General features: G+C 36.1%; 1 protein-coding gene across 1 annotated transcript in view; it reads left to right on the top strand.

The window, feature by feature from the left end:
• Window positions 1-15,478, top strand: part of nAChRalpha1 (nicotinic acetylcholine receptor alpha1) — a 269,161-nt gene that overhangs the window by 225,725 nt on the left and 27,958 nt on the right. Inside the window, exon 10 of the mRNA XM_065235105.1 lies at window positions 3,706-4,431. Within this exon, the coding sequence (XP_065091177.1) occupies window positions 3,706-3,909 (204 nt within the window). The 3' untranslated portion in view covers window positions 3,910-4,431. The remainder of the gene's footprint in view (window positions 1-3,705; window positions 4,432-15,478) is intronic.

Genomic DNA, 15,478 nt, shown 5'->3' with positions numbered 1-15,478 from the left:
TTTGTCTTATTACTTTACAACATAATATACATGTGTGATGATTATGAACGTTGACATAAATTCATGTTAAAATTTGTCAATGGCATATGCCAAGACATTGGAAATAGTTTAAGCGGCGGACTCAATGTCAACGGTGTCCAAGAAGTCGTCCCAATCTAAACTGGAGAGTAACTCGGCGATACTACCATAGTCGGCGTTGCGAAAATCGTACACTGAAAATGTATTTTCGTTATTTCTCTGAAAACCGTTTCGTAAAAATCAATATCGTACTTACAACACATCTATCATAAATGGTACGAAACATTCGTTTTCCCTGTCATCTGGCGCAATGTCAATATTACGCCTTATTCGTATAATATATAAATTCATCTTCGTACAATCAAACCAACAACTGCGCTTATTTTCTCCTAAAGTTCTGATTGTGTGTTGGAGATGGGGTGCTGGTTTGACCAATACATGCAAGCTACCATTATAAATCAAAATACTGGTCACGGTGGTTTTATGTCAGAGAAAAAAAATACATGCAAGCAGCAGAAAAAGCAAACGAAATCGAATTACCGCTCCATGAGTACTTCTTATCTGCCTTTAGCCTTTCGCTTTCTCGTAGCACAGATAGAGTGATGGATAAGGTGCAGATCTGGCTATTGTAAGGTTCATGATTCGAGTCCGGTCTGAAGCCAAATTTATATTTTTGTCATGTTTATCGCTTACAATAATGAAGTTATTTTTACCCATCCTCACTAACACACTCCACATTTTTCGGTCTCCACAACCAACACTTGTGGCCCGCTGGTTGGGTGTAGCGATAGCGAGTGTGGAAGTTTTAACGAAACTAGCTTCATACAATGTACAAATCCATTTCGTTGCAGAAAACAACGAATAAATTCGTAGAACAAACGAGCGATTTCGTTGTATAAACGAAAATTTATTTTCAGTGTAGGAAATGGTGGCAGGTGATATATTAAAATCATGCATCAGCTTAGTACTTAACTTCACCCAGTTTGATTGACGTCCACACCTGCTCCTTACTTGTAATTTTTCATCGATTTTTCCACCCAAATATAAAATTTTTCCACCCAAATATAAAAATCATCATCCATACCTGAGTGGTATGAAGTCTTTTCCAAAATGTGCCATTTTGATTGGAATTCCTTAAAAATCTCAACATTTGGAGACTTTGACGTTTCAAATTTCAGAATTTTAAAAGCTTTGCCAAGTAGCAGTTCATGTATGTGGTGTCTACAAGGGAGGCCTATAAGCTGCCTCTTAAACAATTTGTCCAGGTACTGACACGCACCTTTTTTTCTACCGATATTTGGTGCATTAGTATCAAAAGATTTTAACATAATTCTAAAAACAAACGAAATTCAACAGAATTCTGAGGTGAACATACAAGATTTAAGATCATACCTGTCCGCAAGCCTCCATCCGACGACTGCATTGTACACCGCTTCTGCTTGTTGTGCCCCCGTAGAGTTTTCGATGGGTGGAACAGCCAATAATTTGCTAATGCCTTCGCCTGATACAACTGTGGCCAAGCGCTCGATTTTTGGTAGAGCTTTGGATGGTAGCGAAGTCCTGCTCTGGCGATTCTGACAGATTCCTTGTTCAACAATAATGATGAAACATCGTGCCCTAAAGCTTTAGCGATCGATGATATTAGAAACACAGCATTTCGATCACTCACTTTACAGCGGTCCAATGCAGCAGCTACTTCAACTGTAACAACTCGTAACAGTTGCGATTTACGTGTCAAAGCTGGTTTTGGAGAACCTAGAACGTTCAAAATATATTAATATGGATGGTAATAGGTGTATAATCTAAAAGAAAAAAAAAAACATTAGTAAAACATCACAACGTACCTGTTTTTGGAGAAGCTCTTTCGGATGTACTAGACTAGACACTGACCCAGCCTGGCTGTCGTTTTGTGATGATGTTTCAATTGAGGTTGCACTACAAATTTGATCCGGTCTTTGGCTTGACCCTTCTTCCTCAAAATCGCTACACGGGTTTTTGCCTTAAAATTCTTCCCGATATCAAACAAACTCCGCAATGATCCATGAAATGTGTTCCTTTTTTCAACGTCTTTCTTAGCCATTCTAAGTTTGCATAAGGCTTTCCAGGTATTGAAAAATAGCAACAGTTTTTTCTTTATGCTTATGTCATTTACCAAATGTGTTAAGTTTTTTTTCTTCCAAGCATCCTTTAATTCCTTTATTGTTAGGAAGGCACTAAGCTTACGACTTTTTTTTTCAGCACACAAATGAAACATATATTTACGAAAAACTTCACTGTACGTCGGCAAGTTAACAGCCAAATGTCAACCATTTTTAACAAACTGTCGTACTATTCTCTATCAGTTCTCTGCTTGTTGTCTTCTTCAAACGCACTACTGATTGATCATACATCCTCAGATCGCATCCTTTTTTATACTAAAGCATAGGTAGAAAAAGCCAAGGTAGAAAAGTTTACGTAGAAATAAGTACTTGAGTCCGTTGCTTGCCTGTAGGAGAACACTGTTAGTGTGTGTTTTTTAATTAATACCCAAAAGGAAGCCAGATAAACAATATGCTTTATGCGGGTACTTTTTTGGCACCTCTATAGGGTAGGAATTTAAAAGAAACACATATAAAGGGTTGTCCCGTATTAGGTGGATATGTTAAAAAGTCATTGTACTTTCGTCAGATTGTACTGTAAACTAAACAGCACTAACGGTTGTCCTGTACATTTTTTGGAATTATTCTACGATTTATGTCTGTCTATGCTTCTATTTTACGTGGTCTCAGATACTTAAAAGTAATATCATCAAATGTTTTGAAGTTTGGATTCGTGACCCTATAGTTTGGTAATAAGCAGATCAGCAGAGAATACTAAAGAAAACTAATGATTTGGTATGCATTGGGCAGCATTTTAAGTATACTTTCAAATGTAATAAACCGGGTTGTGCAATTTTGCCCGACCTCGAGCTATTGGCCTTGGAAATAGTGCTAGTTTTGGATCAAAACCTTGAAAATCTAAAAAAATATTGAAGATAGGGACTTGTTTCCCAAGACTAAATGGCGTATCTAAAAACAAACATTTGTGTAGAACATACTAATGTCAAAAAAATTTCACTGCACACACCTAGATTATTTTACCGAAATCTGTGAAATTTTACCGAAATCTCAACATCTGAACGTTCGGTAAACAGTTCGGTGATTTTTCACAGATTTCCTGTAATTTTTCTCAGATATTCGGTGAAAAATTATAGGAAATCTGTGAAAAATCACCGAACTGTTTACCGAACGTTCTGCTGTTGAGATTTCAGTGAAATTTCACAGATGTTGGTGAAATAATCTTAGTGTGCACCGTAGATGGTACGCAACGCCTTATATTATCTTATCTGATGTAAACAACTATTTAAACTATTCGGAAAAAAATCTAGGCGAGGAAGTTGTAACAAAAGATGTTTTTATACTGTTTGATGCCTGTAGGGTTTAAAATGTTAAACAGGACGGTCGAGTTGAAACACAATCATCGCAATTCCATATCGAGATTATCGAACAAACAGTGAAGATTAAAGGTTTCCGAAAACTAAACCTATATTTTTTTTATATAAACCAGTTTGAGTATTTTTTTATCTTAGAACTGAAGTAGCCGTCAGATCCATAAAACATTTACTTTGGTAAGTTATAACACACTTCTGCTTCGCATTTCTCCTTGCAGATAGAAGAAGACTGGAAGTACGTAGCGCTTGTCCTAGATCGCCTGTTCCTGTGGATATTCGCGGTGGCGTGCGTGATGGGCACAGCACTGATTATCCTGCAGGCGCCCAGTTTGTACGATAACACCCAACCGATCGACGCCATGTACTCCAAAATCGCCAAGAAGAAGATGGAGTTGCTCAAAATGGGGAGTGAGAATGTATAGCATCCGCCAGGGTTCGCATCCGCCGTTTGGAAGTACCTTCTGAACTGGATGCGAACCCTGGTCAACGAGGATGACCATTAGAGAATCCAATCCTCACAAACACACGCGCGAACATACCCCCGAAATGAATTGAAAGAAAAAGGATTGGTAGAAGTCTGCTTCTACACAGCCAACAAACACAGCAAAACAGATAGAGAGAGAGAGAAACAACAGACAACATCCGAACAAAAACCAAAGTTACTCCACTCGCATCTCGTTCAGTGGCAAACACGTTGTTGTCTTTCGTCGTTGGACTCTGAGACTGTAGGAAAATCAGCACCTTCACCGGCATGGTCAAAATTCGGCAGTGGTGGTGATGGTGGTGGTTGACCTCGTTGCGTGTCTGGACTGATCACGCGGGCGGAAAAAAGTGGTTTACCCTGGATCTGTTCTCCAATTGCTCAATCCAACCCACACGAAAAACGGACACGCCATCATCTCTGCAATGTCACACTGCAGAGGAGTTTCACCAGGATCCGTCACGTGAGTCAACAGCGTTATATGTACTGATTGTTCGTTTTGTGTTTTTCATTTGATTTTGGTTTTCTCTAGGGAAAAGAATGTCAATAACAATCAAATTAATGTTAATACCATGTAACAAAGTGTAGTTTTTATTAAAAGAGGAAAACTTTTTATACGACGAATGACGGGGTTGGAGGGGGTTTCAAAGGAATAAGTTAGCTTTTAAAAGTTTGTTTTTGAAACCATTTGTTTCTGGGGAGGAACTGGGTGCTGCAGTTTCAGCTGCACCGTATGGTGATGTAAATAGCAAAGGGGATTTGGTAAAAGTTTTTATTTTGAATAACAGTAAGCAAAAATAAAATACGAGTGCAATGTGATTGATGCAAATCAGAACTTAAGACGTAGCGTAGTTTGTTGATGCAGAGTATTATGGCAGCATATTGGTGTATATAAATAAATTTTGTTGGACATCAATCCTAGTGGAATTTGGTAAGCTAAACTGTAAGACGGGAGTAAGGACAAAAAACGAATTCTCAAAATAGTTCATATTTTTTATATTATTATCGATAATAGCGGATGAATTGAAATGATAGTTATTTTTAAGTGAAAATGAAGTGGTAAACTGAAGAAAACGACGTTTAGTTAGAGATTGAATTTGCATACATTTTTATACACTAACAAGAGAATGAGCAGAGAAAGATTTGGTTTATTTACTGCGAAACATGAATTGACGGACTTTTCTAGGTCAGCAAGTTGTGTTCATGGCTCCATTGCAAGACAACTTGTTTCCTGCGTACTTCCTGGAGACGAAGCACGGCAGAAAGTCTACTTTCTTTAGCAATCAAAATCAAACGGTAGCGTTTTAAACTATCTAATTTTGGAATTGAAATGCAAAATCTTCCTAACTGAAAAAAAAAATTGTAGTTGGACAAAACTATGCGCAATGCGAATGGGTAACGTGAGAAGCGATTTGGATTGAACTGGAAAATGAGCAGAAGGAAATAAGCAGAATCGAATTGAAGCAGACTAAGTAAAAGAACAATCAGCTTGCACCGGTCTGATAATGAAGTGTCTTATCTACAGGAAATTCTACCAAAATTCCCAATAAGTGAACGCTAAAATACTGCAGCAAAATCCAGTGAGAGCAACTAACAAGGTTATTTAAATCTTGCATCTTCGAACTTGGCATCGACGAACATTCTAGCCAAGCTCAACAGATCGAACGGAAACTTCCTATAATCACTAGATGAATATGTCAGAGTAACTGAAGTAAAGAAAAAAAAAATAACAAACGTGTATGTATTTTATATGACACAATATTATTGGAGGAAAAGAACATTTTCGTAAACTATAGGTGTATATGTAGTTAGATTTTATATCATTGAATGAATTGAAGTTAAACTAACAACAAGTAAAGTGGAAATAAGCAAGTATCAACTAGTGCAGCAAACATGTGCTGAGATGTAGTTAAACAAAATTAAAAGTGAATTTATTCGTACTAAACCAACGGTAAAAGCTTAAGTCACACAAACCTACACATACACATTAACACAAAAGTACAGCAGAGGAAAACTGAAATCTCAACGACCTTATAGGACGGTTCGATGATTTACAACCTAAACACTCACATCACGTGTATAGAGTCTCTTACTTTATAGGGAGTAAACAGTAAGTTTTAAGCAACCGAGTCAAAATACGTTCTCCGACAACTAACTCTTGGTCTTTTTGCAAGCAAATCAATCGAAAAATATAAAAAAAAAATGAACGAAGCAAGCACTACAAAAGAAAATAACATACCATACAAAACCGAAACTTCTCATAGTTAACAAAAAAAAAGTTAGTCCATATAGAGAAACAAAAATGATGATATCTCAGACAGGCTATTGTTGATGATTTTCGTTGAAAACTGAAACTGTGAAACAAATTTTGTAAAAAAAAAATATGAACGAGCCCGTTTCCGCCGGATGCACCGTAAAAGGTAGTCCCTTTAATATGATTGGCTCCTTAAAGGAACTACTTTTGGTGCCACATGACGATCGATATCTTGTGTGGGCTAGTGAAATGTTATTTCGTGTTGATGTTTGAGTTCGTATGCCTATATCTATATTTCCGGCTGGGAAATGGTTGTATAGCAATGTTCGATTTTTCTTTCTCGAGGAAAGACATGCACGGAGAGCATTTATTAGCAAAATTTGTTCAAATTTAAGACGTCAAGCTAGCACACATACAATAATACTGCCCAATGTTGTTAAGATTTTCGTTGAAATTGTTCTTCACAGTTAGTCAGTAGGTGGCTTTGGAGGGGTGACTGGCTGATAGGGTAAACGCTCCTATAGTTGCGGTGCGTTAGAAGCGTTAGGCTCCTATAGTTGCTTATGGAGTCACTATATGGAACTATAGGAATCTAACGCTTCTAACGTATTGCAACTATAGGAGCGTTTACCCTAGTTGAATAATGTTGGCTTAGGTCATATGTCATAGCTTCGAGGGATTGTGAGTTGAGATTGACTCACGGAAGATTGTCAGGAGAAAAAGTTTCGTTAAACGATAAATAAACGCCAATTAAAATCACACGTCAGGCACATGTCATTAATAGGTAGATTGATCAGATGCCATAATACCATAACTTTCTATAAGACCTGCTGATAGACTACATAGTAGGTGACCTCGAAAAGAATTGGAAATTTATAAATGATTGTATCTCTGTAAACGTGTATCACAAAAATGTCAAAATAGACTCAACGCAATTTCAGATATTGCTGTTGGAATTCACAAAGATTCGTACGCGAAAGGTCAGTGGGAACGACCAAACGAAAAATATTTAGGAATTTTAAATCTACTGTTTCTCGAGTCATCAAAACTTTCAAGGATCTTTGATTCGCCCAGCGATTGGATGACATATAGTGGCCAAAAAGGGATGGAATTCGCAATTGTGTAAATATTCTTTATTGCTTATTTTTATTTCATTTGTTATTTTTTTGGCTAATCCATAAGATTGTGAGTGATATTATGCAGTTTTCAGATAAAAAATGCCATGATTGTCTCAAAACACTTCGAACCGGTCGCTGAAGAATTGAATGCCATTTTTTGTTATAATTATCACTTTAGAAGTCTTGAGCAGTTTCACGCTAAAAGACGGATCGGAAAATCTCGACTTTCTCTTATTTTCTTGACACTTTGCATAATTGTTTGCTATGAGCAATGGTTCAAGTTTTTGCTTAAATTCGGCCATTATGGATCTTGTAAAATTTTCACAATGTCATCTTAGAAATGCTTCTTAAAATTGTAGCATGGCAACGGCACATCTGACAAAAAAAAAGACGACTGGAACAAATTTGTAGAGCAACATTTTTTTCCTGAGAAAAATATACAAAAAAAAAAGTGTTTAGTATTTTCAAGCGAAATACTAAAACAAATGTTAAAAACCTAAATATCTCAAAACGTCCTTGATAGATTTTTGATTTAACACACTTTGAAAAATAGACACTTCTTGAATGTTTAAAATTGCGGTTTTTGTAAGACGATTTTTCAAGTAATTACACTAATAAAACAGTGTTTGAGTCATTTTAAATAGTTTTCTGTGAAAAAATACACAACATTTGACATGTTGAACGTTTTTTTTTATCACTTTTCAAGTGTCGATGGTTTGGATTATTCCAAAAGTTTACATTATTCAAAAGCTATATTTTGAAAAAAAAAACTAAAGATCTGATAAGGAGATTTTGAAATAATTAAGAGTCAACATTTTTTTTATTTTTTTTTTCTTAAAATAAATAAAAACAAGTTAAATAATTAACAACATTTATTTTCTCCGCACCTTTGTCTCAGATGTCATTTCGATCTGAAATACCTTTCCGTGTTAATTTTTTTAAAGAAAAATTTCAATATTTTTTTTAGCTATTTGGCGTGGGTCATTGTAACTTGTCCAGAGATGAGATTTGAACTCGTGGCTTTGACGTAAGAGCTATGAACCATAACCAGTGTGCCAGGGCCGTCCCCATTGAATCCCATTATCAGTGACTAGTGTCTCATACTGACCATATCTTGCCTATATTCCACAAAGGTGTTTTTGCTTTTTGTACTGATAATTAGTTACAAATTCAAATTAAATTACATTTCATTTCAATCTAGGTGCTCCAGCTACTACAATAACAAACTAGCCTTAATTGTTATGATATATATATCTAAGTATTTTAAATTGTTCCTGCCTTGGCAATTCAGTATTTTAAATAGGGTTTCTTTACCTACATGTCAGTATAACAATTTTCATCTTAAAACTAAAACTAAATCTGATGGTAATGTAAAGGGAACCTAATAAGGATTGCAACGATTTTTGTTTGATTTTTTTTAATTATTTTATGTGACATTTATTCTAAAGTCTCAACATTAGAAACTCTATTTGACTTCAAAATAAACTTCAGAACATTGATCTGAATCGAACTTTGGCTTCCTATTGATAAGAGGATACAAACCATTTTATATATTTATTACATTTGGCTTGAATGTCATCAATATGATCTTTAAAAGTAAATTTTTTGTCATGTACTAATCCAAGATATTTCACTTGACTTGACCGAGAAATTTGAGCGCCGTTCAGAGTGTTACTAATTTTCAAAAAAGAAGCTCTAGGCTTAAGTGGGAATATTATAAGTTGAGTTTTGGAAGCGTTAGGAGAAATCTTCCATTTTTGTAAATAAGAAGAGATAGTATCTAATAATAACAGATAATATCACACTTCTTCCTTTAGCGGAAATGCCTGTGTCATCAGCGAAAAAAGATTTGTGGCAACCCTGAGGCAAATCAGGTAGGTCCGAAGTGAAAATGTTATACAATATAGGCCCAAGAATGCTACCCTGAGGAACTCCTGCTCCAACAGGTAGTCGTTCAGATTTGGAATTTTGATAATTTACCTGCAGAGTTCTGTCAGTTAAATAATTTCGAAATAATTGCATAATATAGAGTGGAAAATTAAACTTTTTCAATTTAGCAATTGTGTTATTCAGTACAATTTAAATTTCTTATGAAATTTACAGGAAAAGCGTCATTTGCGGAGAAGAATCACTCCAAATCATGCATTTAGCTGGCATGTAGCAATTATTTGATCCGTGACTCCATCCCTGGCACTTACGGTACTGGGTGAGGTTTTGGAATTTTCCTCCAATCTTCCTGAAGTGTTTCCACTTCACTCGGACATGGATCATAAGGCTCGCTTTTCTAAGGCCTTGAGGTTATTCAGTTCACTAGACTTGAAATAAAGATCATTAGAAATCCCTTTGCGTGAATCGCCAGGACGGGATTTCATTTTCTTTTCTATTACTTGGACCAGTGTTGGAACAATATCAAGAAATCAAATCTCACCAAAGCCCAAGATCACGCTTGATTTTTGTTGACAAAAATCAACAAGCACACAACTGCGATTGATATTGCAAGCTTTTTATATCGCAACTCAGAACATCAAGCTACCAAAATTCACCAGCTGCAAATTTCTCCATACTGCGGTGAGATTGAGTGACTAGCAGCAGTCACTCGGTGAAGATAAAAAGAGATAGCATTATTAAAGCTTCTCTTTATAAGAAAACGAGGTGCAACGGAATTATTTTTGCGTCGATTCAACTCTCAGCTTCAATCAAGGCTTCAACTTTACACGTTGTGAATAGTCTCGCAATATCAAAGGAGCTTGTAAAATCAATATCAAGCATTATATTTTGCTTCAATATCACGCGTGATATTGAGAGCGTATGAGAGCGGGAAAATATCAATTTGCTAATGATCATGCCATCACTGACTTGGACTGACTCCAAGTAATTATGTCAGTTCATCTTTGATCTTGGATCCATGGATTCTTCACTGAGCAGACCTTTCAAGACAGCCTTGAACAGACATTCAGTTTTGGTGTCTTAAGTAAATCAATTGTGTTGCTTCTCATTAAGATACTGGAGAAGACAATTTGAATACGTCCAAGATTTCAGCCAATACACGGTATTCACCCCGGCGGCCAATTTGAAGTAAAAACTTGAATTTCACGAAGTTCAAAAGTTCCGTGCGAAGAGCATGGAAATCGGAAATGGCCACCACAATAGGGGGTGCCTTTTCTCTGTGGGATTAAGCCAGGAAAGTTTATTAGAATTTTGCCTGGATGATTGCCTTCATGAGGAATCTAGCCTGCTTGGAGGTGGGTCATTAATATAAAATGGATTCACTTAATTTTCTTCGATTATAGCTAGCATAGAATTAAATTTAAACTTACAATAATAATGACTTCTAAAGGTAAACAATAAGACAACTGACAATTTCAATTTCAAAACATTACATCAGTGTTGGTTTGAATAGTTGCAACTGATTTGGTATGGCGGGCTTCGATGCCATAGGGTTGCGAAACATTGATTGATGTTGCTCTGCATATTTACATGCAGTAGAGCCAAGCGCCAATTATGTGCTCGAACAAACAGATTGACGAGGATTTAAAAGAATGCGCTGTTTGACTGGTATCAGCTTAACAAACAATTTAGCTGATTAAAAACTGACAATATCACATTTAAACAACCCATTTTTAGGGCTTTCTTATTGGGTTGTAATGGCTAATATAGAATCCAACATTATTTTCTGTTTTTTTTTGTTTTTTTTTTTATTTCTTTCGGAAACTATATGCTTGTGCTTACTAAAGAAAATATATCGGCCTACCGATGAGAATAAAACCAACACCTCTTAATTAACTGGAAGGGTTACCTACCAGTAACATTTTTGTATTTAACTAATTTGCAACCATTTCTAAGTGGTATTTAGACATCTTTAACCCAAAAGGTGTCAAATGCTAACGATAGAAAACCACAAGCAGCACAGACGAGTAAATCCACTACTCTGTGTATTTGCACGTGCAATACGAAAGAGACGTGCAGTGTGCATTTTCTTTGCATTGGTACTAGTCAATTTGAACGTACAAGTAGAATGAGCTGTGCACACATTTTGAATTCACAATTCTTTAAGCTTGAAGAACGCTAAAGATCTATCAGCCCAAGCGTTGTTCTTATTCACATGGATTGTATAGCTGTTTAAATTCGAATTTGCTTACGACGAAGAGCACGTGGGCTTCATTTATGTACATCAACCATCTCCCAAAAATGTGTGTGCTCCTTTTGGTCTTACACTTGCAAAATGATTTAGTGTATGAGTGCTAATAGTGTTAATAGTGCAGCGCACAACATTTTTTTTATATATGCTCATATTTTTGACGATTGCTGGCTACAGTGCAATTTTTTTTATGGTTTTTTATGCACCTTTAACCAGTAGATTTTAATTGAAAAATTACTGCAATTATAGAGGCTAGTTTTTTCTGTATTCTAGAAGAATTCTTTCCCAGCTCTGGCACCACAAAGCCACCACATCATACGTAATACTCAAATTTCATTACTCCTTTTGGTCAACAAATCGCAAGCACTGTCAATGACTAGTAAGTTCTCTATATAAAAAAAAAGTTAGAAAGTGTCTCTAGCAACATAGACAACAACAACAGCAACAAAAACAACATCAACAAAAACAACAACAACAAAAGCAGCTGCGGTTACCGATACGAGCTGACAATTACTCTGCATTGTGTCATATACAGGTGACAGTGAACTACACTAATACTTTTTTTTTATATAAAAAGAGACGGTAAAAATCGCAAAAAAAAATCCACTCTGTAAATAGGCAACTCATTAAAGATAAATGGGTAAATAAACATTTATACTAAGTAACACGAAACGTTACTTACGCGTTTGTTTGACAAGACATTTTTAATTATTTTCATATGAAAACGCCGAGAAAATCAAAAAAAAAAAAAGTTTTACAAAACAAAAGTACTCGCGATGCGTGAGAAGGGGGAAGCCGATAAGGATGATTAAAAAGCACCTAATAAAGCAAGGTTAATTAAATACTTAAAACATGATGATAAACAAACCTAGATGGAATAAATCCACGGAAAACCCGAAACATTAAAAATGTGCTCAAAGTTAACATGTACAGAAGACGAATGAATTGGTTTGTGTAATTTAGAGAAAAAATGGATCCGCCAGCGGTTGCGTTGGCTTGTAAGGAAGTTAAGTTTTCTAGTAATTTACAACATAACATGCAAAACGAAAGATTTCAGATAACACATGCGAATATACAGACACTATTTGTGTAGCGAAAATTGAATGCAATAATCAATTTGTGTTGGCCCATCGTTGCAGTTTCCAGTGAGGAAACTGATTGACTCTTGAATGCTACCGTTGTTGGTTTCCGTTGTTCGTTTCGATTGATTTTTTTAAGGCAATTAATTTCGCGGCAAAATTTGCTCAACAAAGGCTAAACCGAAATCGTCACTCAAATCAAACCGTTAAAGGAAATCAATTGATTCGTCCATGGTATTAAAACACATTATAAACAATAAATGTAATCATAAATCGAACGAATGTTAAAAGAAAACTAATTACAGGATGTGCTGGCATAATAAACACTAAACAATTACGACGGAGAACACGAGAAAGAGGCAAGTTCAGCGTATTGAGTATCTTTTATTCTAGCCATTAGTTTCATAAGTGTGTGTGTTGTATTATGGCTCAATAAATAATCGATAATATTTATCGTTACATATGGTGTTAATCATCACGATTCAAGCTGGCAAACAAACGAAAAATCACAACACAATAGTTCTGCGCAAACCGGCTGCGATTGCATATTCTGACTTGAAATTCACAGCTTCCCTTTATCCATTTCGAGTTTACCACACTAACAGAAAGGGAAATGCAAGCGAAAACAGTTTTAATTTATTTTTTTTATTTTCGATATCGGCACAACTATCAAATAGGGCGACGGATCTTATTTTGGCCCTGACTATTTTTTATATTTCTTATCCTACACTTCAGAGCAGTAAGTTAGCTATAGGAAGCAAAATCCGATGTCTTTTCAAAATGAATAACATAAGTCCGTCACCCTATGCAAGCGGATAGGGGAGAAACAGTTGAACTCCCAAACAGTTCGTGAACGCGGTGCATGATTTATGAATAAGTTGTTTTTAAAACCAAAGCCCTTATTCGCATTCCGCGATAGTAAAAAAAAAAACAGTGAACCGATCGATAAGTATGTTTCCACGTACAGCCCATTACTCACCGGAACCGCTGAAAGTGGCGAACAAGAGCGGAATGCATGCATACATATTGTGACATAATATTATTGCATTCAAAATTAAATTCATACAATAAAACAAAGAACACAACGAATGTATCATTTTTTGTAATCTGTGCGGCGGGCACTAAATTAAATGTGACAAATGCCTCGTTTGGTTGACGTTAATTAGTTTTAATTTTGCAATCCCCACCAATTGCACTGCAGCTATCTCGTTCCGGTGAACGATGAAAAAATGAAACAGTAACAACAGCATTCCGAAAATATCAAATATGTATTAGATTTTACAGCCTCGACACTAGATACCCTCAGCCATTTCACTCAATCGGTACAATGAATTTGTAAATACAACTAATTACGAACAACAAATAAATTGTATTGAAGGAAAACAAGTAACAAGTAAAACATTTTTGAACATTATGGCATGACCCTGATTTCAAATCGAGTGTCTTCCAATCACATGTCGTGTATTTTGGCTCTTATCCAAGAAACAATTCAAGAGTAATAGCAGAACAAAAAAAAACACACACACACACAACAACAACAAAACGGATAAAATCAAACCCCCTCCCGTACCATTATAGGCATCCAGTGCATCTAGCTCGCAGTATGAAGGAAGAACAAAACCTAAACACGTACATTACACACAGACATGAATGCGCACACATTTAACTTTGTACTTACCTCGACGGGACTGACTGGTTGGCAGCCGGAGATTGTAAACATGCGCCTAAAATGATAAGTAAAAAGAAATAGTTGGCTGGTTGGTTTCATAAATTTGGGTGTAAGTTGTTTTTAAAGAGAAATGATTTTTGTTATATTACCTTGAATAAATGCTCTTTTACTGCGTAGCTACTCAGCTTTACTTTCCAGCACATGTTTGTTTAGACAGAGGAGCGGAGCGACGGGCAAGCGTGTAGAATAGGCTTCTGAAAGAAAATTCTAAAGTGAACTCTCCCGAAAAAAGCTTCTACAGAAGTTTCACAAAGAAGCATCTTTTGGAAGCTCATGCTAGCCGCTTGCCCGTCGCTCCGCTCCTCTGACTGAAAAAAAAGACAGTGCAGTAAATATGAGTAGCTACGCAGTATCAGAGCATTTTTTTTATACATTGCTGAGTTTGTTCTCTACGGTATTGGACCAAGGCTGGCCATGGGTATACAAAGTCGTTGAGAGTAACTCAGTAACTGAGTCGAATTCAACTCAAAATTGGAAAAGTGGGGCTGCTCAGGGAGTGAGAAAAATTTTACTCATTTTTCCGGGAAAATCTGCTTGAACATGGCAAATTGACCAAAATTTTACTCAGTCTATACTGAACAAAGTTTTCACATAGTTTCCATTGGAAGCGCACATAACATTTTTCCAAGAACAATATCATTGATTTTAATCTGAACATCAGATAAAGTAATACATTCCATGTGAGTTTTCGTATGTCCATTGGACATATAAGGTGCATTTGTGATTTTGTGATGCAATTTTCTATTATTAGATCACATGAAAGCTATATGAAATTCATATGGATAGATTCCACTAGTTATGGGATTTTATTTATTTTAAGTTTTTCATGGGAAATCGAAGAAAATTGTTATCATTCAGTGAGTAACCCCACCATTTGCAATGTTGCGCAAAATTCGACTAAAATTTTAGCTCTCAATGGCTGTGTAATTTAAAACAAGGTTCTCACTGTTGTGGTGGCAGTGTGGCAACTACTAGCATGTCAACACATCATGTCGGCCTTCGCCACACGCCACAAGACATTGTCATGATGTTTTTACAAATTGTATGATTATATTCCTCCGCCAAGGCAGCGTCTGCCCTTAGGAATCACGTTGATTCCTTCAGTTTGTGGTGTGAAATCCAGTGAAATTTCCGCATTTATTATGGTTTCCAATAAAAAGTTACTGCCTGGTGAAGCCACAATTTACCTTAT

This window comes from Ochlerotatus camptorhynchus, unplaced genomic scaffold (assembly GCF_037179485.1).
Source record: "Ochlerotatus camptorhynchus isolate MF236.1 unplaced genomic scaffold, CSIRO-AGI_Acam_v1.1 ptg000458l, whole genome shotgun sequence".
NCBI lineage: Eukaryota > Metazoa > Arthropoda > Insecta > Diptera > Culicidae > Ochlerotatus > Ochlerotatus camptorhynchus.
The sequence above is the reverse complement of the archived record's forward strand: the minus strand, read 5'-3'. Positions and strand labels throughout refer to the sequence as shown.